Genomic DNA, 25,568 nt, shown 5'->3' with positions numbered 1-25,568 from the left:
ATCTACTCCCACAGGGAGGGCCTCAGTTAGGAAGACTCCATGGGCCACTAGAGATAGGTTAATGGGCAGGGTGGGAGGTGCTTGCTACTTACCATTAGAAAACATCTGTTCCTTTGGCATCTGTCACAGGAGACCATCTCGGGTCCCAAATTCTCAGTACTTAGATGGGACAGTTGAGATGTGCTGAAAAGGACATTGTGATTTTTGAGGAAAAAGAATGTTAGGTACAGCTGGAGGTGTGCCTAGAGCAAGCCCATTTTATATTCAAAAGAGAACTGAGGCCACTCTCTAGGTAGGCTGAAGTTCAGTGCCAGTTAATCTCAGAGGAGTTTTTACCTAAAAATGTACCAATTTCAGAGCAATAATTGCACTGGGGTAGCTTTTAGATTGCTGAGCATCACCAATCTCCTTTTCCAGTGGAAGTATTTTGCAGTTGAGAGAAATCCAGCAGCAGGAGCCCTTCCAGATGTTTGTCAGCTCACCCTTCTTACTACAACCATCACAGGAAGCAAAAATAGATATGCGGCATAATGTTTTGATTGCTTTGTGCCAGACGCTAGGCTAGGTACTAGACTTTGAGTGTAATATGTCTACAAGAACAGTGGTTCTGCCTTGAAGTCTTGGGCAGAGACTCAGCCTGACTGCGAGGAGCCAATTATGAGCTGACGTATTTTTAGTAGGGCCATCATGGTTTACTCAGGCTGTCCAAGGTCTACGCTGTAGGTGGTGAGGTTGAGTGTGATGTACTATTAGTTTCAGACAGAACAAAATGAGGCTTTGACAAAGGCAGCAGTAGTAGAATTGTATACGGATGGGAGGCTCACCAGAACCTGGGAGGCAACCTGGCCAGGGCAGTGAGTAGGCACATGTGTGGGCTGGAAGAAAGGCCGCAGAAGTGACTCACAGTTCTGGGTTGAATCTCGGGTGTGCAGACTTACTATAAAACACATCCTTGTGAGCCACACAGAGTGATAAACCTTTACATCATGTTTCCAATTTCAGAGGCCTCAGTAGCACATGCCGACAAGATTGGAGACTGAAGCAAAGTAGCACACAGATGAGCAAAAGACCTTGCCTGACCCACTAGTTCTAAGTGATCTGTAAGTTAGCCACAGAGGTGAGGTTCCTCATCTGTGAAACAGAGAGCAGAACAGGACATGCCAAAAAGGACCATTCCAATGACGACAAAGAAAGAACACTGAACGAAGTTAAGATACGTACAAGAGCTTATTAACTGCCTTCTGAAGCTAGAGAAGTCTTCACGTAGAAGTGGTGCTTGACAGGGTCTCAAAGGATTAGCTTAACCAGGAGAGGCAGTGGAAGGAAAGGCATTTCAGCATAACAAAGCTGAGTTGTTAAAGTGCTTAAGAGTCTTCAGGATATAGAAACAATTAGGGTTTTAAGACAGAAAGGAGGGATTTGGTGGTATAACTAGAAAAGTCAGTAGGTTGGCATTTCAATTGTAATTTAAAGATAGATTACTATAAATGAAATCTGTGACTTCCATACAAGCACGTGGCTCTGAGTTCTCACCCAGCAACACTCTAGTTTCCTTCAGACAAATATCAACGGTAGACAAGAGAAACAGAAAGACTAGGAGTTACCATTAGAACCAAAGACTGGTTAATCAGGTCTGAAAATCAAACTCGAAAAGTAGTAGGTATTACTGAAGCCAAGGGCCTGATGGGTACCTGGGTGGTGATCTAAAAGAAGCTTGTGTCTATGGCAAGTTCAGAAGGGGTGAAAAACAGCCAGTAAGTGTGGGGCAAGCGGGGTTCACTGACTGGTGACAGCGGCAAACAGAGGTTCCCTCTGTATGAACAGGGCTGTGGATGGAGGAAAAACAAAAAAGAGAGACTACATTTGGCCATCTTAGGAAGGAAGGAAATGCTCAAAACCAGGAACCAAAGAGGTTTGGATGAGGAGCTGGGTATGCAAGATTCCTAACCAGGATTTCAAGTGACTGTAGGGCTAGCTTTCATTAAGGAGAGGCAATCTGAAGTTACCTGGAAGGAAGGAGAGAGATGCGGACAGGAAGGAGGAGAAGGGGGAGGGGAATTTTACAAACGTACATTTTTTTTTTAATGGACAATATGTGTATATCCTCTCTCTGCCACATTTTCATGCCAAAGTCCCAATCTAGTTCAAGTTGGGATGCTGTTAAGAGATGTGTTGAAAGATTATAGGTCCTGAGACTGGTGCCCTCATGAATGACAGTTGTGCCCTTATTAGCCCTTATCTGAGAAAGATGAATTTCTTATTGGCCATGTGAGGATATATTAAGATCATGGCTGTCTGTAAGTCAGGGAGAGGTCATCACCATTGTTAACAACTCGACCTTACCTATCCCAGGTTCTAGAACTAAGATAACATTTTGTTTTATTTTTTTAAGTCAACCAGTCTGTGGTTTTCTGTTATAACAGTCCATGCTGAGTAAAGAAAAATTTCAAAACACATTTAAAATAATGCCAAGAAAGATAGGATCTGCAATAAAAATAGGAGATATAATTTTGAATTAAGAATCCTTTTTTTTTTTTTCCTTTTTTCCTTTTTGATTTCTGAGATAGGGTTTCTCTGTGTAGCCTTGGCTTTCTTGGAATTTACTCTGTAGACCAGGCTGGCCTCAAACTCAGAGATCTGCCTGCCTCTGCCTCCCAAGTGCTGGGGTTAAAGGTGTGTGCCACCACCACCCAGTGAGTTAGGAATTTTAAACTCTAATGAACAAATCAAGGATGGGGTACTAAGAGTATTTTTTAAAGTTTTGTAGTCTTTCAAAATGTTGATCCAAATGGAAAAGTAAATGGATCTTGAAATTATTTAGTAATATTAAAAAAGAAGATAGAATTCTTGAAATAGAAAGCTTAATATGTGAGATAAAATCAACAGTGAACTGTATGTGTGTATGTGTGTGTTTTGTGTGTGTGTGCGTGTGGAAGCCATCCTTGAACATTCGACCTTAGAAATTATTCAGAATCTCCCACTGGCCTGGAGCTTACCAAGTAGGCCTGCCTCATTATCAACAAGCCTCAGATACCTTTCTGTCTCCCTCTCCACAAGGCTGAGATTATAGGCACATGCTACCCTTGCCAGAGTTTTACATGGGTGGTGGGAATCAAGCTGAGAGTCCCATGCTTAGGAAGGAGACTTTTCATAGGCTGACTTCTCTCCTCAGCCAAGCATCAGACGCCACCAAACCCGACAATCAGAGTTTCACTCCTGGAACCCACGTGGTGAAGAAGAAAACTGACTCCTGCAAGTTGTCCTCGTTCACACACACACACACACACACACACACACACACTAAACATAATAAGAAGTTTAAAAAAATTGTACGTTTCACGAGGTATTATAAATGGGCACCGAAAGCACTTTGAAAATAGCTAAATACTTGAAGAGACACCTGTCCTGTCACCATGCGATTCCTGTTCAGATTGATACCAAGCCTAGAGTAACATGCATGTATACCAACAATGTTTATTTACACAGAATTGTTAACTGTCTATTTATAGCTGATAGCGCAAACTGTCAAAGCATAAACACTCATTATTAAGCAATTGGATAAAGAAATCACAGAACGTTTTTAATTGTTACACTGTAAATGAGCTATGGCTACATCCGTCAACATGGAAAAGGCATTAAAAGAGAAGTAAGGGGAAATGTCCACACCAGTGCTATTGTGTAACTATCACAGTCACTAATATGTAACATGAAAACATGCTCGTGTTAGAGTAATCTGCTGCGACTGAGAGAGAAATCCATTAGGGGAGGGACTTGGAGAGACTGCAGTATTTATATTTTATTTTCTTCAAAATGGTCCAAAATAAGAAAAGGATAAAGAATAATATGACATTCGATACTTCAGGATATGGTGTAGGCAAAGCACCTTGCACTGTCCTGCCAATCTGCTGTCGAGTGTGCATCGTTCCCCGAGCACAATGAGTTTAGCTAGAAAGTTTGGCTTGAGAGAAAGCAGGTAGCTTTATCCGTCACAGCCTTCAGCTCACCTGGTACTGTCCTGTCTCCTCTTTTCAGTAGTCATCAATGCTGTGTATCCTTCCTTGGTTCACACTCATCCCGGAACCTGCTGGAATGTGTCTTGTAGCTCTGAACAGTATTAGGACTATGTAGCCAATATTTCCATGCTGGTCTAAATCTGAAAAGTCCCACACAGACTTGTATGCTTGAACACATGGTCCCCATCTGGTCACAGTTTGGTGAGGTTGTAGAATTCTTGAGGCCCAAGACCTCCCCAGTCTCAGTAGGCCGCTAGGGGTTAACCCCGAGGGTGATGGGCTGCTTCCTGTCACAGATCTTTGTTTCCTGGCCTGCAGTGACAGCCTTCAGCTCCTGTTGCCTAAGACCTAACTGTTGTACTCTATGTTCTCCCTCATGATGTATTTCCTGAAACTGTGTGAGCCCAAATAACCCCTCCCGGTTAAGTTCCTCTTATCAGATAGTGTGTCACGGTGGCGAGAAAAATAATAACACAGAAAAGCTCCAACAAACCTTCCCCTTTAAAACAACACAATTTGGTGGCTTGGACCAACGTTTCTCTGGAGTTTCTCCCTCCTTTTCATGATACTCTTTTCTTGAGTTTGACCCTGGGTATTCCCATGGTATTTCTCTGGGTTCTTTTTTTTTTTTTTTTTTTTTTTTTTTTTTGGTTTTTTTGAGACAGGGTTTCCCTGTAGCTTTTGGAGCCTGTCCTGAACTAGCTCTTGTAGACCAGGCTGGCCTCAAACTCAAACAGATCCGCCTGCCTCTGTCTCCCGAGTACTGGGATTAAAGGCTTGCACCACTGCTGCCCAGCTTCTCTGAGTTCTTATCTAATGTTAAGTCTTTTGCCATTCTTTAGCTTTTCCAAGAAATCATACCCCAGCTAAAACAACCACTACCCATCTCCATTGTTCCCTACCAGAGAGAGCTTTTCATCCATGTTTTGCTATTGCATGATGTCTAAGTGGTTAGTGTTCTGAAAAAGCTAAGCACAGTTTTAAGTGTATTATCACAGGTTTTTGCTGATCAAGTGCCTTACAATTCCTTCTAAAAAGTTGAGTTTAGTTTTCCAACAATATAGAAAAATACTTGTGGAAATGTCAAGTATTTGTGCAGAACCCGAAACTCCAAGGTTTTGGTCACTTAGTTAGTAAGTAATGGTAGTTTATATTGTCAGGCAGGTAAGGAATATACCACCCAAACTGGCAGATGCTGAAAGCCAGTGTGCCTGCAAATGAAGAACCACATGTCTACTTCATTGCTTAGCTTTAACTGCCAACTTAATACAATCTGTAATTATCTGGGAAGAGAATCTCAATCAGGGATTGTCTACTTAGGGCTGGCCTGGAGCATGTATGTGGGGGATTGCCTTAAGTAAACTGATGTGGAAAAACCCAGCCCACCGTGGACAGCACCATTCTCTAGGCTGGGTTCCTGATCTGTAGAAGAGTGTGCTGAGCACAAGGAAGCAAGTGAGCATGTCTGCACTTATTTCTTTCTACTCTTGGCTGTAGATGTGATGCAACCAACTGCTTTATGCTCCTGCAACTGCGACCTCCTCCACGGTGATGGCTTACACTTGAATTACAAGTTCAAACACACCCCTCTCCCTGAAGCTCCTTTTGACCATGTTGTTTTTACCACAATAGCAGACATGAAACTAGAATATCAATGTATCACTATATAATTTTATATAATTCAGTGACCAGGATCACTGAACATGCATGTGTGTGTATGCATGTATATGTGCATAGATGTGTAGGTAGAGGTCAGAGGTCAACCTCAGGTAGTATTCCTCCGGAAGAATACATCTTGTTATTTGAGTCTTGCATTGGACTGAAACTCGCTGAGTAGTCTTAACCTGACTGCTTAGCAAGTTCCAGAGATCTGCCTGTTTCTGCCTCCCTATAGTTGACATTATAAATACACCACCATACCTGGTTAACCTGGTTTCTGGGCATCTAACTGAGGTCCTTATGCTTGTATGGCAAGCACTTTATTGATTGAGCCTTCTACTTGGCCCTCAAATGAAACATTTGAGCCATCTTCCCAAAGCCAAAGTACACTTTTCTTTAATAAAAATTATCTATGCATTTCCAATGAGAATCTCTCTGCCACCCTCCTCCCCAATTTTAGATCTATTTTAGGGAAAATTTAGAGTTTTAAAGTAAGTGGTCAGTTTTATCTGTAACATTCAAACAGGAAAAAAATAAGTTGGGAGGAATATCTAAGTTAACTCTAAATGTCCGTGACGGTCGGAATCGTCCCATAAAACACTCAAGCGGCTGTTCATGTTTTCACCTACTCAGTGAGAAAGCCACATGAAGGTCTTGAAACTGACTAGTTCATGGGTTCCACTTCCTGTTGTGAGGAGGAAAATGTGTCTTAGACTCAGTAATCTTTTCAGAGGTTGTTTTTATTCCTTCTTGTAGAGCAGTTGGGGTTTCAAACGCACATCTATCAAGTGAAACCGAAACCCTTGGTAATTTGTTATTTCTCTAATGTGCAGCCTGCTTCTGGCTAGGGGAAAACACTTGAACAGCCAGTTTGCTTTGTGGGAGGACTATCAGGGCAGGCTTGAATCACAAGGAGCTTGCTGGGAGGGATGGAACACTTTGCTGGGTGGAGGCTGTTTTGACCTGATATGGATTCCTAACTCTCAACCCATGCTAGGTGCAAGAATCCAGCTGGTGTTTGGAGAAATAAAGACACATTTTGACTTGGGGATTTATTTACCTGGAAGCCACTGTAGGCTTGATGGCTTGATGGCAGAGACGAAGAGCTAGCAGTGTGTGTGTGTGTGTGTGGGGGGGGACACAGATAACAACTTCCCAGTGGAGAGGCTCAGTTCCCTGTTCCATGATTGAGGAGCCACGGAATGGAAGTTGCTTCTGCTCTTCCCTTCTACAACTGCATAGCTGACCCCTAGGCATTGGTTCCCATTTTGTTGTTCTTTTTTAAGAGCTGTTGTTTGAAGTGATGCAGTTTCATCTTGTTTACCTGGGGCTCCAGCCTTCTAGGAATAAGCTTGGACACCTCTGCTTTCTTCCCTCCCTGGTCCTCAGTTACAGCATTGCTCTTTGGGACCCTAGATTTCCCAAACCTTACCATATAACCTTTACTCACTTTATCTTAACCCTAGCTCTCAATTTGACTGGCATTACATAGCCAGTAGGTGCTAATTGGGTTTACTGATCTCAGGATTTTGGCATACAAAGAAAAAAAAAAAGCCCAGAGACTAAAGAACAGCCTGGATCTTAGACCAAGGAGCTGGCAGTGTGGAAAATATTTGGGAAATGGAGGGAGATGAGCCCCTTAATATGATAATGTTGAGACTTAACTAGCGTGTCATGATTGACACATATTGAGTTTGCTTAAACATTATCCTGAAAGAGATCAATCAATGATCCAAGGATAGAAAAGTTGATCATAAAATAAAAAGCCAGGTCAGGATTTCACTGGTTTTGTATCCCTGAAGAAACACAATTTAACCTTAACTCTATCCTCTCCGCTGAGGGAAACACAAGTCATGCTTACTCTACAATGGGGAGTTTTCGTCATTGAATGTTTGCTTATCTTTTCATATTTCCAAGATGCACTGATATGTGATTATTCAAAGAAATATGATTTTCTCCCCAAATAAATCTTGGCAGCTCTCCTTGAGCCTTATGGAATTAGAATTCCATATATACACATATATATACATATACACACACACATATATGTATATATCCACATATGTGCACACATGCACACACACATATTGCTCTATAGTCCATTCTGCCCTTAGTCAAGCGAGAATCCTCCGGTCTCAGCCTCCTGAGGATTTTCTGTAAGTCTCTTGATTTTGCAAATGAAGAGGTAGGTCTAGAGTGACTTTTTTGGGTATATAGCTCCTTGTTAATTCTGGACCTGTGGCTTTAAAAATTCTATCCTACTGTAGATCGTATTCTCTGACCAAACATACGGCAGAATTACATATACATCAGTAGTTAGAGATGTGGACTACTAGCGGGCTGCATCTAGAGTACCATAGAATTCCTGAGATTACCTACCAGCTGTTAGGGCTACTTTCATTGCATGTTCAAATGTTAAAGTCTCTGCTTGCTAACAATAAATGAAAGTGATCTAAACCTTAGATGCTGTAGAGAAAAATAAAAATTTTTAAAGCTAAAGTTCTCTGTAATATTTGCAGCAGAGAGAGAGACAGGAGAAAGAGAGAGAGAGAGAGAGAGAGAGAGAGAGAGAGAAGAGAGAGGAGAGAAAACAGAGAGAGACATTTGTAAGCATATTTTTTCTTTGAGTTTTCCAGTTTTGTCTGGGAATCTGATTTTACATGACGGTGAAAATATGTTGTGGAAAATGTGTGTATTTTATATATATCATCATGTCTGATTTGAATATTTGAATATTTATTGTCTATAAAACATGAGAAATATTCAGAGATAAAGATAGAATGAGATATGGCTACAAATAAGAAATTCCCCATCAGGAGGCTTAGAATCCCTGAGGTCACACAAGAAGAGATAAGGAATTTCTTTTCCCAGGCTGTTTAATTTTCATGGTGTAGCTAGAACCCTCCATGAAATTAGTCTGATGTGAGCATTTAACAGCTTGAGATAGAAACAATTATTTAGAAATCAAGAGAGAAAAGAAATATTGTTTCTTCTTTCACAAAAATGTATAGGTAAAGTATTTCATGATTTTCTAAAACTTCATCAAGCACGGTGCGTGCCCTCACTAACCCAAGTAGTAGCGAGAATTGCTTGTGGGAGGAAACAGGAAGCTTGACAGATAAATGCCCTGTTACCTTTTTCCAGGTTCACTCAATGCACATCGATTCTAATTAGCACATTCTGTGCCTCAGCTCCTAGCTCCCCTTGAGCTCTGCTTGGAGAGTTTCTTTCTTTCTTTCTTTTCTTTTTCTTTTTTTTTTTTTTTTTTTTTTTTTTAGAATCCACCCAGCTCATAAACACTGCCACCCCCTCCCTCCTTCTCTCTTTACAAATGTTACAACACAATCAGAAATTGCCTCTGTTCTTTCCTTCCTGCATCTCCAGCAGGTTCCCTTGCGTCAGAAGCCGAGGAAGAAAACTCAAGGTAATTAGATCCCTTTTGTTCCTTTATCCCTTTCTCCTGCCTGTGAGTGTGAATTTTTTATTTTTTCTTCCTTTCTACTGGATGCCTTCTTCGGGGGGGGGGGGGGGAGTGATCAGAGTCTTGTCTGTCTGAATTTAATATCAGGAGATGGACGGCAGATTAAAATTTTTGGCTGCTTTGGGATTGATTTTAAGAAAGAATGACATGCTGTTCATTTGGACCGGTCCCTCGTGCTTTGTCCTCAGAGCTTAGAGAAACTGACAGAGCCAGGAAGTCCCTGGTGTCCTAAGTGGGTTTTAACCCTTCCGTGTCTGTTGCATAACTGCCGCTGTTACTATGGGAAGGACCCGTGTGTCTGCCACAATGTGCCAGCAAGCCCAGAGAGTCTCCCGTTTTCAACTTACTCTTTTTGACTAAGGTTTTCCGACCCATGCTTGCATAGAAGTCTCACTGCTTCTTTGCCTGGGTATTCTAGGCACTAAATGAATGTTTAAAAATAAAACAGATACATAGGAGTCTTTCCTTCTTTCTTTCTTCCTTCCTTCCTTCCTTCCTTTCTTCTTTTACACTTACTTTGCATGAATGTAAACATGCAACCATTGCCGTGCAAACAACTAACCATTGCCTTTTGTTTTGTCCCCTGAGCTCGGGTCACACTTACCTGTTCGTATCACCTTTGCAGGTTTTTTCACCATGAGTCGGAGGAGGATATCGTGTAAAGATCTGGGCCATGCTGACTGCCAGGGTTGGCTGTACAAGAAAAAGGAAAAGGGAACTTTTCTAAGCAACAAATGGAAAAAGTTCTGGGTGGTACTGAAGGGGTCGTCGCTGTACTGGTACAGCAACCAAATGGTGAGTGGTCCCTCCTCCTGCCCCAGCCTCTTTACCAGAGTGGCCTCTAGCGCACAGGGCAGGCGATCCTTCTGGGGAAGTTGATCCTGATCTCCGGGAGTTGGAGCAGAGCAAACCAGCAGATTTGATTGAGGGCTCATTTCTGCTCCAGGAGCTATGCAGGTTAGCGAGCTGAGCTGCTCGGAGAAGCAGCCATCTGGCTTTACTATTCTGATTGGAGAGGAAGAAAAGGGACCCCAATTATATCCTTGCTTAAGGAAGAAGCTGTTTGGGTTCTTCTGATGTCATTTGTTCTGTGAGATCCTAGTTGTTTCAGGATCTGTCTGGATAGTGATCGCTATGGGAATTTTGCCTAGCTAAGGTCCTATTAAAAGTTGCCCTCTACCGAGGGCCCAAATCCATCAGTTCAGAGACATGCTATTTATCCCTTCTCCCACTGCCTCCTCTCCTCCTGAACTTTGCCAGGTGGGTTGGTTTGGGATTGCTAACCCTGTATACCAGCCTCGTGTGGGACTGGTGACATTGGTCCATGATGACATTAAATAGACACTGTGAGGACAACACTCACTGAGGTAGTTGGTGATGTTGTCCTTTGATGGGCACACTCTGCTGTGGTCAGCTCCATGGTTTGACTGTGGAAAAAAGAGCTGGAAATTAAATTATCGTATTGTCTTTTGTGGCTGGAGATACTTTGAGAGGGACATCGGTGTTGTTGAAAATAATCTGTAGAGCTTTGCAGATAGAAGTCTGTTGCTAACTCTGGGGAAATGGAAATCCACTGCAGGTTTGGGGAGAACTGGGGTCCCTTTGTGCTGGAAAAAGGACCAATAGAGACGATTTGTTTAATCATTTAAAGGAATAGTACTAAATTAAGCCAACCTGGGGCTGGGTGGTTTCCCAAACAAACACAGCTTCCTTAAGGGGAGTTAATGCTGATTTAAGTACTTCGTGTTTTCTGTTATTTTATTTTTAATTATTGAATTACATTTATTTATCCATTGTATGTGTGTGTGTTTGGGTATATATGTGTCACCACTCATGTGTGGAAGTCAGAGTACAACTTACAAGAGGAATTGCTTCTTTTATTTCATCGTGTGGGTTCCTGTGTTCTAATTCAAGTGGTCAGCCATGGCAACAAGCACCTCATCAGCTGAGCCACCTCACCAGCTTCCATTTTTTATTGTTGTAGGCTATGGCATGTTGGCAGTTATCACTGGTAATTGTTACCTGTATCTTTCTTAAGTTGAGCTGGTCTGAGTTACCCTATAAACAGTCCTGAGGAATTTCTTGATCCTGTAGGATAGACTGGGTATTGTTGGACATGATACATCTACGGGATGCAACAGGGCTCACAATTAAGCAGTCACTCATCTCCTCATTTGGCCAGAAGGTGCTGTCCCTGTCTTGGTATAATGGGAAAGAAGTTCCTGGAGTCACACAATTGCCATTTGGCTCATTTGGCTTCTCCAGCTTCTCTTCCCCTTAGGAGAATGGATCCGGTTACTTTTAGGCATCAGATCTTCCTAGTTTTAGGCATCAGGAATCTCCCTCCTCTGGATGGAGCGGCCATGTTGACTTGGCCTAGAGAGAGGAAAGGGTGGAGTCTTAGATGCCTGTAGGCTCCCCATCCCTGTGTGCTTTCATCAGAGACAGACAGTTAGCTTCAGGATGCTGGTCGTGTATTTTAGAAGAGTAAATTAGTAGCATCAGTCTGAGAATAAGCTTGGTTGGGCAGGGAAGTAGAGGATAACTTTTGTCCACAAAAGGAAGAGTCTCCCACAGATGACTTCTCATGTCTTTTTCTTTGCTTTCTCTTTCCCACCCTCATTCCTGACATCCTAATTGTATGTTTGTTGTGGGTAGACCTCAAGGAAGATTTATTTAGCAGTCATATTCCTTCTATCTGTGTTAATACCAACTGCAAAGTAACAGTCAAACACGCCCTCACAGAAAAATATGCACTTACTGTCTCTACTTCAAGAATTTAGATTTAAGAGCTAAGGTGCCTAAGGGTTGACTGATTTCTTCTCCTTTCTCCATCCCTTGTTCTTCCTGATTTGTGTATAGCAAGATGGCCTATCTCATAGAACATAGAACATTTGTTGTATGCTAAGGAATGTTCTAGGTACTCTGCACACAGGTTCTTACCTATTCTTCAAAACAACCTCTAGCTGGGTATGTCGGCACAGGCTTATAGTCTTAGCCACTCAGGAGGCTGAGGCCGAAGATTGCAGTTTCAAAACCTTCCTGGGCTATAGAGTGAGTTCAAAGACAGTCTTGTCAACTTAGTGAATCACTGTCTCAAAAAGAAAAAGAAACATAAAAAGTTGGAGGGCATAGCTTGGTGGTAGAGTGCTTGCCTAGCATGTATGAGGTTCAGGATTCAATCTCTGGAGGGAGCTAGAGACAGAGACAGACAGAGACAATAGACAGAGACAGAGGGCCTCAGACCTTTGAAGCATGCTTTAAAAGCTGGAAAGATTGAGACTCACAGTAAGCCTCCCAAGTCATACATGAAGGACGAAAAGTGCTTCACACTCAGGCTGCTTTGATTCCTAAGTCCATACTGATTGACATGCCATCCTGAAACTTCCTGAGGATCAGATAAATGATACCATTGCATTCCATTGCTTCCAGAAGGAGACTGAGAGAACCTCTCCAGAAGGGGCAATTCCTCTGTGAATGTACTAGCTATCATCTTAGACCCCTTTGCTCATCCCTGTTGCCCTCAGTATTGCCTGAGGACTTTGCCATCCTCTCCTCTTTGCCTGCCTGTTGTTGATACCCGGTAAATGGCTCGCCTCATTTCTGCTCAAGTTGCTTCTCCCAGCACCACTACCGAGACTTCCTTAGGAAGTAATTTCTCACGTAGCATTTCCTTGGTTTGGAAGGTTCCAGCACAAGCAGCTTCATGCCGCTTCTTACAGGACCATACATAAGCCATGAAATCTCAGCAAGTGAAAAATCTGGACTAGGATACTACCCTCTCACTTTCCTGTGCCCTGTGGATAATGCTCAAACCCACCCCCTGGCACAGGGCATCATCTTCACTGGTACTCTCTCTTTCTTCTCACTACTCCCCATCTTAACCCAACCTAAGCTTGGTGATGGAGATTTGATTCCTATTGATGTGTTCCACCTCTCTGTGCACCTTTGTCTAGACAGATTCCCTGCTCAGAAAGGCTGTCCCTGTTCCCAGGAGTCTTTTCTCCTGCCCATTGCAGCAAGCCTCCCCCTCTTCGTAAGGTCACATTTGAATTTGATAGCACATTTTCTGATTTACCATATCCCCTGAGCTAAACTTACCTACTCAGTCTTCTTCCTTTTATATTATTTTATAGTAGTTTGATTGTCACACACATCCTTCTTTTTGAATGTATGTCAGACTCCTGTCTTTCATAATTATTTCATCATTATGTCTACATAGCAAGATCATAGGTTTTTTATTTTTAGTATTTTAATGTCTGGCGTTTAATAAGTGCTTGATTAATATTTGTTGATTTCTCAAGTGAATGAGAAGGATGAATCATTGATACTTGCTATGCTTAGGGGATTCTGAGAATTGAGATCTTATTCAAGTATTTCTCTTGACAGGAAATAATTTCTCAGGAATAGGATTTCCACTTCTATGCTAAAAAAATGCAATTAAATTTGGGGTTTTCTAGAAAGGATCCCTGTACTGTAATATATCCCACACAGCTGTTTCCAACCTTGCTTAACACCTTCTTTGACGCTTTTGGGAGTAGAAGATGGGGATTGGGTCAGCATCTGAGTCAGAGGTCAAATGTGAATGAAGGCTGGATAGTATGAGTGAGAGGAACCAGCATGGTACTGTAGAGATGATGTCTAATTTTCATATAACCACCCAACATTGATTTTATTCCTCCCATTCTTCAAATGAGTTTACTGAAAACCAAGAGCTGAAGGAACAGGCTCAGAGCCTCTGAAGAAGTAAATGGCAGAGCTGGGATTAACCCTGAGATAGTCCAACACCAGAACCAGGCTCTTTTCTGTAGACGGTGTGACTCCTCTGAGAGGTGGCCTGGGCCCAGTAAATAGGGAACTCAGACACACTGTTCACAAATGGGTAGGACTAGCAGACAGGAGGGGACTAAAGAAGAGTCTCAGGTTGGCAGGGAGATGGACATGTGATGATATGAACATAGCAGCGGTCAACTGTGAAGGAGTGTGTTGCGGAAGCCTGATTGAGAGATGGTCCGAGAACGCAAGGGTTCAGATGTGGCCCCTGGCAGTGAGAACACATCACACTGATGAAGAGGAGCAGCACACAGAGAGAATATGGGACATGGTAGTTGAGGCTAACGTGAGACTGACCTCCAAGTCTTAGTGCCTGGGTAAAGACCATGAAAACTGAGAAAGAATTTGTGGGTAAAATGTAGAGTTTTGTATCGATTCTTTGTCAGCTACGTATTTGGTTTATTTTTGTGTTATCCATTATTTGTCTAAAATTACTAGAGACTCGAGGGAGTTTGCTGCATAAATGAACCGATATTGATGCCATTTGTGTTGCTGCAGCAACAGCTCAGGAGAGCTGCGGGGCTGCTGGGTAAACCGTCTGACCTTGTTTCATGGAAATTTCAGGTCAGCTCATGCCTTCTGCAGGGCAGTGTCTGACTTAACGCGCACCTTGCAGAGTTCTCGGTCCTTTGAGGCTCCTCCTTATCTGTGCAAACGTGATTGTGCTTCCTTTCATTGTCAACACAGTTGCATGACAATGCCTCGTGGGAACTGTGTCACTTGTGAACAAAATGTGCCTCTCAGAGGAGCTTAAACGTGGACGGTGCTTTTCTTGGAAGCAGTTTGATGAGCATCTTTTCTATTTAAGCTTCAATCACTTGGTAGAACAGAATTGACCCTTCCAGAAAATCTTACTTGAAAGCCAGAATTTCTCTATTTATAAGAGAACTGTCTTGAGTGTTTTGGCAAAAATGGGGAGCCTTTCTTTCAGCTAAAGAAAAACGAGGAGGGGTTAGTTTCTCACCGGAAAGAAGACGACTTCCTGGTCTTGAGTCCTGCACCTTTCAGAGCAATCGCTCTAAACCTGAATTGTGAGAAAATAGCTTAGGGAATTTGCCATGGCTTGGGAATTTTTTTTTTTTTATTGACACACTCTTTACTTATGTGGATTGGTTTTTAAAAAATATTTTTATTTGTTATTGTGTGCATATGAATGTGTGTGTGTTTATATGTGTGTGTATGTGTGTGTGTGTAGTTTGGGTGCATGACACAGGGGACATGTGAAAGTTAGATGACAGTTATGTGGAATTGGTTCTCTGCTTTTTTCTAGGCTCCAGAGTTTGAACTCAAATTGCCAGGATTTTTTGGCAAGAACCTTTACTGGGTGAACCATCTTCTTTGTCCGTTTCTGTAATTTAAACTGTCTCGTTACACTCTGATATAAGATACAGAGTAGATATCAATATTTTTTTTTTGGTGGGGAGAAATCATTTAGTTTTAATTTTATGTCACTTATCAATGAGTCATAAATTTTTCTCACATCTTCACTGACAATATTTCATCTCAAGGAAAATTATATGTGTCTCATCTAGCAGAATGCTGTATATACTGTCTTAGCTGAAATCCCATTTCTGAGTTCATCTCAAAGAGAACTCCAGTGTATGGAAGAGTTTCTAAAGGAAAGTAAGCTAGTGACATGAACCTGGTGGATTGTAGGCCAGCCTAGAATTTGTGTTTGAGTAGAGAAGAGGTAATGTCGATGGTCCGTGAAGGTGACATAGGACATGGTAGTGACCAGGTGACCTTACAATAATATATATGTATATATATATCACTTATATATACACGCAGTATACATATTTATAAATATTAATGTATACTAATGTATGCATCAGATTTATCAGCAGGGAGATCATTGAAGTAACTCTATGTGCATCCATTTTTCTGTTAATAACACTATCTGTACTTTGAGCTAATTGGGATCTTTGAATGCAGATAAAAAGCACTGCACAGACACAAAAGGGGCACACACAAAGAATGACACTTTGTGCATTCCTTAGCAGAAATACACTTGCTTGGGGATGATGGGCATTGAAGAGGCTCCTCTGGAGTTCATTAGCCATTTGGGCAAGAAACTGCTCTTGCTTGGACTGCTTAATGGTATGCTGTATGAACTGCATGTAGGACTCACAGAAAAATGACTGCTAAACTTGCCTAAAGGTGAGATGGTCCTTCTTGGGGTTCCTAATTCATGAAAGAGTCTGGCAGACATTCTGCAGGACACAGAAAAGGGTAACTGACAAACTGCCAATATAGACAAAACTGTCTTTAAAATTTCCTGCTCATGAAAAAGTCTGCTGAATACTATGGGCCTGTAGGCTAAAGATGCCCCAATGTTACAAAAAAACTTTGGGTGACTGTCCAGGCAGCAAGGTGTCTCTGTCAATTCTAGAGGTTTCAAAGCTGGTTACAATGCACTTCCAGTTTACTTAGGTAATATTATATTATTCTGGAGTCTTTAATGGAGTTAAAAAATAGTTATAGGTTTCCTTAGTTATAACAAAAGATTAAGTAGGTATAAATATTGTAGCTGTAATTCTTGCTTATAACTTGTTTTGTTATATGTAATTTTACTATGTTAAAACCTTCCTTTTCATTTAGACAGAGAGGGGAAATAGTGTGGGGAATCCGTCTGTCTATGTGTTGCTTCTATTGGTTAATTAATAAAGCTTTTTCAGCCAGTGGCTTAGCAGACTATAGCAAGGCAGGAATTCGAAGCAGATAGAGAAGGAAAGAAGGCAGAGTCAGGGAGAAGCCATGTAGCCGCCACATGAGACTGGCGCACCAGAACCCTGCTGGTAAATCATGAGCCTCATGGTGATGCACACATTTATAGAAATGGGTTAATTTAAGATATAAGAGCACGCCAATAAAAAACTAGAGCTAATAGGCCAAGCAGCGATTTAATTAATACAGTTTCTGTGTGGTTAATTCAGGTTTGTCTGGCTGGGAATGAACGAACAGCCTCTGCCTACATAAAATAGTGGGTGTAAATCTTTAAAGTTATTGTTTTAAAAATATTGACTATACATATACCTATATACGTACAAACACAGCCATAAAAGTTTCTTGAGCATTTTAAAGGGTGCATTTCTGTGGCATTAAATATATTCCCATTATTGTACAGCCGTCCCCACTTTTCACCTCCCGATCTCTTTTCATCTTACCAAATTAAAACTCTCCCCACTACCTCACTCTGTGAATCCCTTCTCTGATTGTCCCTTGCAGCTACCAAAGATTTTCTGTGTGTGTGAATTTGACTACTGCATGTCTACCTACTAAGTATAATTATATTATATTTATTCTTCTGTGGCTGGCTTGTTTCACAGTGGACAACATCTTCAAGTTTCAATTTCCATTCTTCTTGGGGACATCCTAGTGTATTCACATGTTGCATTTGGTTATCCAGTTATGTCCATTGATGAACACTCATGCAATGTTCCTAGTATAAGGACCTGCAAAGATGTCTTTGATGGTCTGCTTTGAATTCTGGGTATAGGTGCAGAATTGCAATTACAGGGTAATCATAGTTTTAGTTATTTCAGGAATGGTTTCCTATAGCAACTGCTCTCTTCCCTTCCTCTTGATGGTGCACAGGGCTTACAGCTTTTCTAGAACTCTCTCAGGATTTGCTTTCTGGTTTATTTTTGGCACTCACCCTCTTAATGAGTGTGAGGTGATAAGCATCTCATTGTGGTTAAGTTCCATTTCCTTAATGCCCAGTGACTATGAGCACCCTTCCCTTGCACTTATTGGCCATTTGTGTATTGTCTTTAAAAAATGTTTATTCCACTTTCATTTAAAGCAGAGCTATTGTTCCTACTGCTTGGCCTCCAATAGCATCTTAATGATATCTTAATGATGTTCATTCATGGAGTTCCTGTAACAGTCTAGAGAAATTGGAAAGCTACTTGAAGACTTAATATACATTGGATTATGGCAGATTATGTGCTATCTCCTAACTGTGCTATCTCAAGGATTACCATTTATTATTATTACTTATTTTTTATTTCTGCTAAATCTCTAGTATTGATATACATCATTTAAATCTTATATGTTGTTCCCTTTCTTCTTCTGCTATTCTTTTTAATGTGAATATGAATTCATTTAGATTTTATCTTTAGGTAATATTTTAATTAATTATTTGAGAATTGCATATATGCAAATAATATATATTGACCACATTTGCTCTCATCCTCCTTCTAAATCCTTTCATCTCTCATGCTCCCTTTCCTAACTTTGTCTTAAATATATAATTTAATTGTACATATATTTATAATTTATAAATCTATAATGAATTAAATAAATTATAAATACATACATTATTAAATATATACACCAATCCCACCCAGTCCAATTTATATTAGCCACAGACTCACCCATCAGAGGCCACACCCTTAAAGAAAGCAGATTCTCCCTCCCCTAGAAGCCACCAACTGTCAATAACTCCTTATCTTGAAGTGAGGTCTTCTGACTTTCTCTCTTGCCCAAGCTGCCGTAGTGACTGGATTGCTCTCTGGTGGGCAACTATGTCTCTCTTCTTGCGTTAACTATGGATGGCACATCCAGTTTATTAGCTATCATGATATATTATCCATTCGATAATAATGAAAGTCAATCAGATTTTTCTAAGACTTCCCTTTCATCTTTATTTCTTTGCTTTTGTTGGGCTCTCCTGGTGAAGAAGTTGGGCAGCACTGCTGAAAAGGAAAAGCCTCCCTGGGCTTAGAGGCTTCCAAGAGAGCGTGTGAGGCTGACCAGGGGGTAACTCATTGCAGGACCCATGTGCTGAGGTTGTTTTCATTGTAGAGAACAGTCACCAAGCTTTTAAATAATGAAGGCTCCATCTTAACTGTTTTTGGAAATAATGCTTTAAAATGACTTTCTTTGTAACATACTTTCATGATTAAACTATTCCTTGGGCGAGAGAGAGCATGAGTCTAAGAGTAGCCAAGAAAGCTGATTTATAGACATAGGATAGTACACCAGATGCCTCATGGTCTCCTCTCCAAAAGGACCTACTGTGGCAGTGAAGTGTCTATATCCCTGGGTGTTTCTCAGGAGGTGATAATGAGGAAGGATTATAAGGATAATTGTGTTGTCACAATTGGTTACTATGAGCAGGAATTTTTTTTTTCTCTCTGGGTAAAGATAGATTGGCTTTTTCGGTCATAGTCCAGCTGGCCTTGGTGAGCTCCCCGTAGATCAGCTCCACTGTCTCAGTGGGTGGATGCACGCCTCGTGGTCCCGAATTCTTTGCTCATGTTCTCCCTCCTTCCGCTCCTCCTTGGGACCTTGGGAGCTCAGTCCAGTGCTCCTGTGTGGGTCTCTGTCTCCATCTCTATCCATCACCAGATGAAGATTTTATGATGATATGCAAGATATTCGTCAGTATTGCTCTAGGATAGGGTCATTTCAGGTTCCCAATCCTCAGCTGCCCAAGGAACCAACTGGGAACCTCATCTTGGGCACTAGGGAGCCCCTCTAGGGTCAAGTCTCTTGCCCACCCTAAACTGGCTCCCTTAACCAAGAATTGTGGTTCCGTGCTCCCCTATCCACCTTTCCTTTATCCCAATTCTCCTGTTTCCCAGGTCCCCCCTCCTTCCCTTCTACCTTTTCTCTCCCCATCTCCCTTTACCCCCATCCCACCCCATCCCCAAGATCCCATTTTCTCCCCGGAAATTTGGTCTACTTCCCTTAGCCAAGAGGACAACTATATGTTTTTCCTTGGGTTCACCTTCTTACTTAGCTTCTTTAGGTTCACCTCTTGTAGACTCCGTGGTCCTTCTTTATGGCTAGAAACCAATTATGAGTGAGTACATCCCATATTCATCTTTTTGGGTCTGGGACACCTCACTCAGGATAGTGTTTTCTATTTCCATCCATTTGCATGCAAAATTCGAGAAGTCATTGTTTTTTACCGCAGCGTAGTACTCTAGCGTGTATATATTCCATACTTTCTTCATCCATTCTTCCATTGAAGGGCATCTAGGTTGTTTCCAGGTTCTGGCTATTACAAATAATACTGCTATGAACATAGTTGAACAAATGCTTTTGTCATTTGATAAAGCATCTCTTGGGTATATTCCCAAGAGTGGTATTGCTGGGTCCAGGGGTAAGTTGATCCCGAATTTCCTGAGAAACCGAAACACTGACTTCCACAGTGGTTGCACAAGATTGCATTCCCACCAGCAATGGATGAGGGTACCCGTTCTTTCACAGCCTCTCCAGCAAAGGTTATCCTTGGTGTTTTTGACTTTAGCCATTCTGACAGGTGTAAGATGATATCTCAAAGTTGTTTTGATTTGCATTTCCCTGATTGCTAAGGAAGTTGAACACGATAAAACCGGACTCTCTGAACATGGCGAACAATGAGGGCTGATGAGACACCAAGGACAATGGCAGGGGGTTTTGATCCTACTTAATGTGCTGGCTTTGTGGGAGCCTGGCCAGTTTGGATGTTCACCTTCCTAGATATGGACGGAGGGGGGAGGACCTGGGACTTGCCACAGGGCAGGGAACCCGGACTCCTCTGTGGACTGGAGAGGGAGGGGGGGGAGAGGAGAGGGGGGAGGGGGAGAGGGGTGGGAGGAGGGGGAGAGGGGTGGGAGGAGGGGGAGAAGGGTGGGAGGAGGGGAGGGGAGGTGGGGAGCTGGGAGGAGGTGGAAACTTGTTTTTTTGTTTATGTTTTTTTTCTTCTTTTCGCAATAAAAAAAATGGGTATGGCTGTGAACAGTGTTCTCAAGAGAAGAAATAAACATGGTTATGAAATATCTTAAAAAAAAAAGATAGATTGGCTTAGGTTTCTCAAAAGGAGACTCCCAGAAGAAGATTTGTCTATGAGTGGTTTATTTGAGAAGGTGATCAGGTCCAGGACTCTCCATTTGAATGTAATCTATAGACACCTTCCTTTATTCCTTAAATCATCTCTGCTTTACTTACAATACCAAATACAATATGAACGTTAAGTATATTATTGCTACTGCATTGTCTTGAGAACGATGACATGAACATTTTGTGTTTGCTTGGTAGAGACACCTTTGTGTGCATTTATCATTGGTGCTCTGTTCAATCTGTGCATGCAGCCCTTCAGAACTAGAGCTGCAACTCTCTTGGAAAGATAATGACAGATGAGAAGGCAGAGAGAAGCCAAGGATAGCTGCAGGTAACCCAAGCTTAGGCAACCTGGGGAACTCAGTACTCTTGTAAAATACAAAATCCAGAGTGAGTATGCCAAGGGTCAACGGCTGGATTATTTATGTACCAAGCCCTCTCAGGTATGTGCAGGAGCCCATTCTAGGGGCTTGATTTGCGAATCTCTTGCAAGGCAGAAGTGTAGAATCAGGGCCCAGAAGACCTTCCCAGTGAAGAGATGCAGCTGCTGGCAGTAGGAAGGCTGGCTAGGGTTCCCTGCGTCACCAGCAGCACCAACTGCACGTTATCTGCCCACCCCAGAGCCCTTGATCCTCTCTCTTGTTGGGGCCTCAGCATCCCAGGACTATGGAGGCTTTCTGATACCACCTCAGTCCACATTTAAAATTATAATACATTGAGAATCTCTGGATTCTGTAAGAAATTGTGGCTTTTGTTTATTAGCCAAGACATCTACCAATTGTTTTCTGTATAGAATACATATTTCTAAACACCTGTAAAAAGAAGCCCTCTAGGGATCAAAATCTAATTATATTTATAAGACAATATCATATAAACTGAAATGCAATAATACTTTTAATAAAACACACCCCAAATAATATACAGACAGATTATTAAGCTTGCAACCATAATTATGCTCTCAGTAATTTAATTTTCTCTTCACAGCCACTAATCTGATGCAAAAATGACAAGGGGAAACTGGGACAGTCACAGCTGCTCCAGGTATCAGCAAAGGAGATGGAGTCGAGAAGCTTGCTTGACATCAGTGTTCTCCTTCCAAGTTATTCTTTCTCCTTTCTTATGGATGTATGACAACAATTTCTTAGCGCTCTATGTCCTGTACTGTCTTACTGTATTAGACATGCACATTGATCTTATTTCACTTGAAGACACTGGTTCTGTCTGCTTTTTCATTGGGAAACACTGGTTTCAGGGTACTCCTCTGCCTAAGATGAGCCAGTAAGTGGCTTGCAGGCAGGTGTCCTGTTCAAGTCGGGATTCTTTCTCCTGGGCCATGTGTTAACTAGAGTCTTCTCCTCTTTCTTTTAGCTCTCTTTGTAAGGCAAAGGAAAACCATCTGTCTCCTGTTAGAATGACTCGCTTCTGGGTCCTGTTCTTTGTTCTGGAAATTTATGAATGCTGTGCAATTTCTTCATGGGACAACAGCAACAGTTGGGTGGTGTGTGGGTTAAAAATCACCTGCCTCATCAGTTCTGATACTGAGAATAGGATTAATTTTACCCCAAAGGTAGAGAATGGTACCTTTCTTATGCTCAGTGCTCAGTCAATGATAGCCTTAGCTGCTTCTGTCAAGCACATTCTGAGGTATCCCAGCCACACCCCCTGTGAGAACTGCTTCTTATAACTAGAAGAACAAGGAGGGAGGATGGGGAAGAAAGGATAAAGGGGGAGGAGGTAGAAAGAAGGACGACCAAGCCAAACACACTTTTTCTTGCATCCTGAAGTGCTTGCTGTCCCCCATGACTGGTGGATGCAGCTCTCTGTTCACCGACCCAGGTGAAGCTTGCCGAATGGAAGGTGCTTGGTGTGTCCATTTCTGTGTTCCTTTCTGAAAGAGAGGAGAGGATGAGTTACTCATCAGAACCAAACACTGTCATCAATTTCATTGCAGGGAAAGAAGAGGGAGGCTATAGATTCTGTGCATTTGCAGGCATGGGTTCTATGTAAATACCTGAAATGTGACAGCCACATCATTGTGAAAAATGCTAGCAATGTCTCTTCTTCGACTAGGTTTCACTATCAATAAATAAACTTCTGTGTTACAGGTCTGGGGTTCCAACCTTGGGCTTAGGCTTAATGGGTGATGGAGTGGAGCAGGAGCCAAGAGATAAGCAAAAGGAAGCAATCCTGAAGGAAGCCTGGTCTGCTCATCATTGTCCCCCCTGTCTGCTTCTGCTTGTGGCCCCAAGAAGTCTTTCTGACTGTCATAGCTGGAGAGGATTAATGTAGGTCTCAGGATATGGTCACCCATCATGGAGAGTCCTCCTCATGGGAGAGGTGTGTATGCCAGGGGGCAGATCTTTCCCGTAAAGATCTACTGTTTCTGGTATCTGAAGTCCCTGAAACTTAGGTCAACTTTATCTCGGTGCCTTCAGCCTTGAAGGGGGATGAGATTAGGTTAGGTGGACACTCCTTCAGCGATGAATATTCCAACCTGAAGAGGTAAGCAAAATGAAGGTAGTGAAGGCAAGCTTTCAGTGCATTTCGGTTGTAGGCTTAAGTGAGGAGTCAGTGCTTTGTGGAAAAGAAGCTTCCAGGTGCCTGTTCCGTGTGTGTTCTTTAAAGTCACATGTGAATATAAATTGTGCCACATGTTATCATATGAAGCCTCAGAGATGCATGTAGGACAGGCCCCAGAATTAAGGTTTCTGGTGAGAGGACACACTTCTATAGTTCTGTTCTTTGGTCTGAATTTGATTTCCACTTTTGCATGAGAAGGCCTCTGCACAGTTTGAATGTGCCAGGGCATCTTGTCTCACCTCTCCTCCAATCTTCATATCCCTCTAGCTTATATTTTAGAAAAAGGGGTTCAGATTATAGTACTGGTCTCAAGTTAGTGTGCTCTTTGAGATTCAGCCTCCATGTGTGCAAGGAGAATTTAACCTCCATGTATGAGTGCTGTAGGAGAATCCAATCTCTGTGTGTGCTCTAGAATTTGGCCTCTGTGTGCTCTAGGAGAATCTGGCCTTCGGGTGTAGTCTAGGAGAATCAGCCTCCACGTGTGTACTCACATGTTCAGCTTATTTGAGATGTGTTTATTCTAACATAATACCACTTCATTTACATCCACTCACTGATGCAACCATTATAACAACCTGGCTTTAGGTCAGTTGTTTAGGACCAGAGTGACTCCTTGTGTCCATTTACCCTTAATTCTACATTCTCACCTCAAGCCTTGCTTTGCATTCTACCTTCATGAACTTGATAGAAATGGAGACATAGTGTAACATATTGTCTCTTGTATTGTCAGTAAGTGCGATGCTGCCAAGGCTTATGTACAGTTTAGCAGGAGGTGCTTGTTCCTTTCTAGTGATGATAGTGTTCTATCATGCGAGCATGAATACATTATGCTCTTTAGTTACCCGCCAATGGACATTTAGGTTGTTTCCTGCTTAAGATACTATGACTAATGTACCTATAAATATTTGCTTGCAACTCTTTTCATGGGTATGAGTTTTCCATGGCGGGGGTAGGTAGGTACCCAGGAGCGGAATTGCTGGGTTGTGCAGAAATTTCATGCTTGTGATTTTCAGAAAATGCTGAAATATTTTTCAAAATAGTTTCCACATCTTATTTTAATATTTTCTTTATTGTCAAAGGGAAAAAATGTTTCATCACTCAGTCATTCATAACACATGTATAGCTTTTCCACACAGAATGGACAATTGCCTTATAAATCAAAAATATATTAAATGAAACAGTTGCTTCCTTCAAAATACGCTGGTCTGTAGGAGAGTCAGACCAACAACCAGGACACACCACCATGAGAGGACTGTGAAGGTAGCCCATTTCTTGCTCTGAAGACAAACAGGAGGGAGCCTGTCCCAGACTTGTAGAAACAGATTGCACCCATCATGACTCTTGGAAACTCACATAAGAGGGCCACAGGGAGAGGGGTTTAGTGTCACCAGGGAGCTGCAGGCATCCTGCCCTGCTTGTATTCTCTAGCTCCATTATGGTGCTCTCTTACTCAGCCTCGAATTACATGTCCACAAGTCCACAAGATGCTGCCTAAGTCCTTGGGTCATATTGAGTTCATTGTCTCCTTTCTCTCAAGAGATGAGGTCTCCATGTCACTACGATATTCTCACACCTGGGACACAGTGAGGACTTGACTGAATGTATGGAAGCTTTTCATGAGAGAGAAAAGAGAGTTTAAGGGAGAGATGAACACAGCTGATTGACACGGGAGGAGCTTCACTCCTGTCCTTGATGTTTGAACTCTGCCAGTTTTGATATAAGTAAGACTTTGGTTCTACCTAATAGTAAGTTCTGCTGGGGGTGGGGGCAGGGAGTCAGAGGTGCCTGGGAAAGTGGGTGGGCTAACTTGAAAGGAGGTTTGGTTTGTAGTTACAGAACACCCTATGGCTGAGGGCCCAGTGCTGTGTGCTACTGCACGTAAGATTGATAAGTTTGTACAGTGGCTGGAGGATACTTTTAAAGATCATGTTAGAGATCTGGGGAAATTATCAAGTACATAACTGTCAAGTGACGTTTTAGAAAGTTAGGAATCCTTAAAGGGAAGGATACCATCTGAGTCAGTTATTTTAGTTAATGGATCAGGCAGGGGCAGATATGAAAAGGTAGGAGGAGGAGGAGAAGAAAACTGTCTTTCCATGAGAAGCTGCCCATTGTGATCGCCACTTCTGGGGCTTTTTTTTTTTTTTTTTTTGCTGGTTAAATAAGCA

General features: G+C 42.0%; 1 protein-coding gene and 1 long non-coding RNA gene across 4 annotated transcripts in view; one reads left to right on the top strand and one right to left on the bottom strand.

The window, feature by feature from the left end:
- The window catches only part of LOC121466477, a 28,363-nt gene extending 18,286 nt beyond the window's left edge, over positions 1-10,077 (bottom strand). The window contains exons 1-2 of the long non-coding RNA XR_005976774.1: positions 9,984-10,077; positions 9,758-9,846 (exon numbers count right to left, since the gene is read on the bottom strand). This is a non-coding gene — a long non-coding RNA (uncharacterized LOC121466477). The remainder of the gene's footprint in view (positions 1-9,757; positions 9,847-9,983) is intronic.
- The window catches only part of Ipcef1 (interaction protein for cytohesin exchange factors 1), a 70,930-nt gene continuing 54,330 nt past the window's right edge, over positions 8,969-25,568 (top strand). For 2 of the 3 annotated variants that reach the window (XM_041680214.1, XM_041680212.1), the window contains exons 1-2: positions 8,969-9,096; positions 9,779-9,948. In XM_041680214.1, the coding sequence (XP_041536148.1) occupies positions 9,790-9,948 (159 nt within the window). In that variant the 5' untranslated portion in view covers positions 8,969-9,096; positions 9,779-9,789. Of the gene's footprint in view, positions 9,097-9,436; positions 9,563-9,778; positions 9,949-25,568 lie in introns of those variants that run through there. The other variant, XM_041680213.1, reaches the window with a different exon arrangement.

Source organism: Microtus oregoni, unplaced genomic scaffold (genome assembly GCF_018167655.1).
Source record: "Microtus oregoni isolate MIOR12 unplaced genomic scaffold, Mior012 000033F_ref0000390, whole genome shotgun sequence".
In the NCBI taxonomy this organism is placed as follows: Eukaryota; Metazoa; Chordata; class Mammalia; order Rodentia; family Cricetidae; genus Microtus; species Microtus oregoni.
This window is presented reverse-complemented; position numbering and strand designations above follow the sequence as displayed.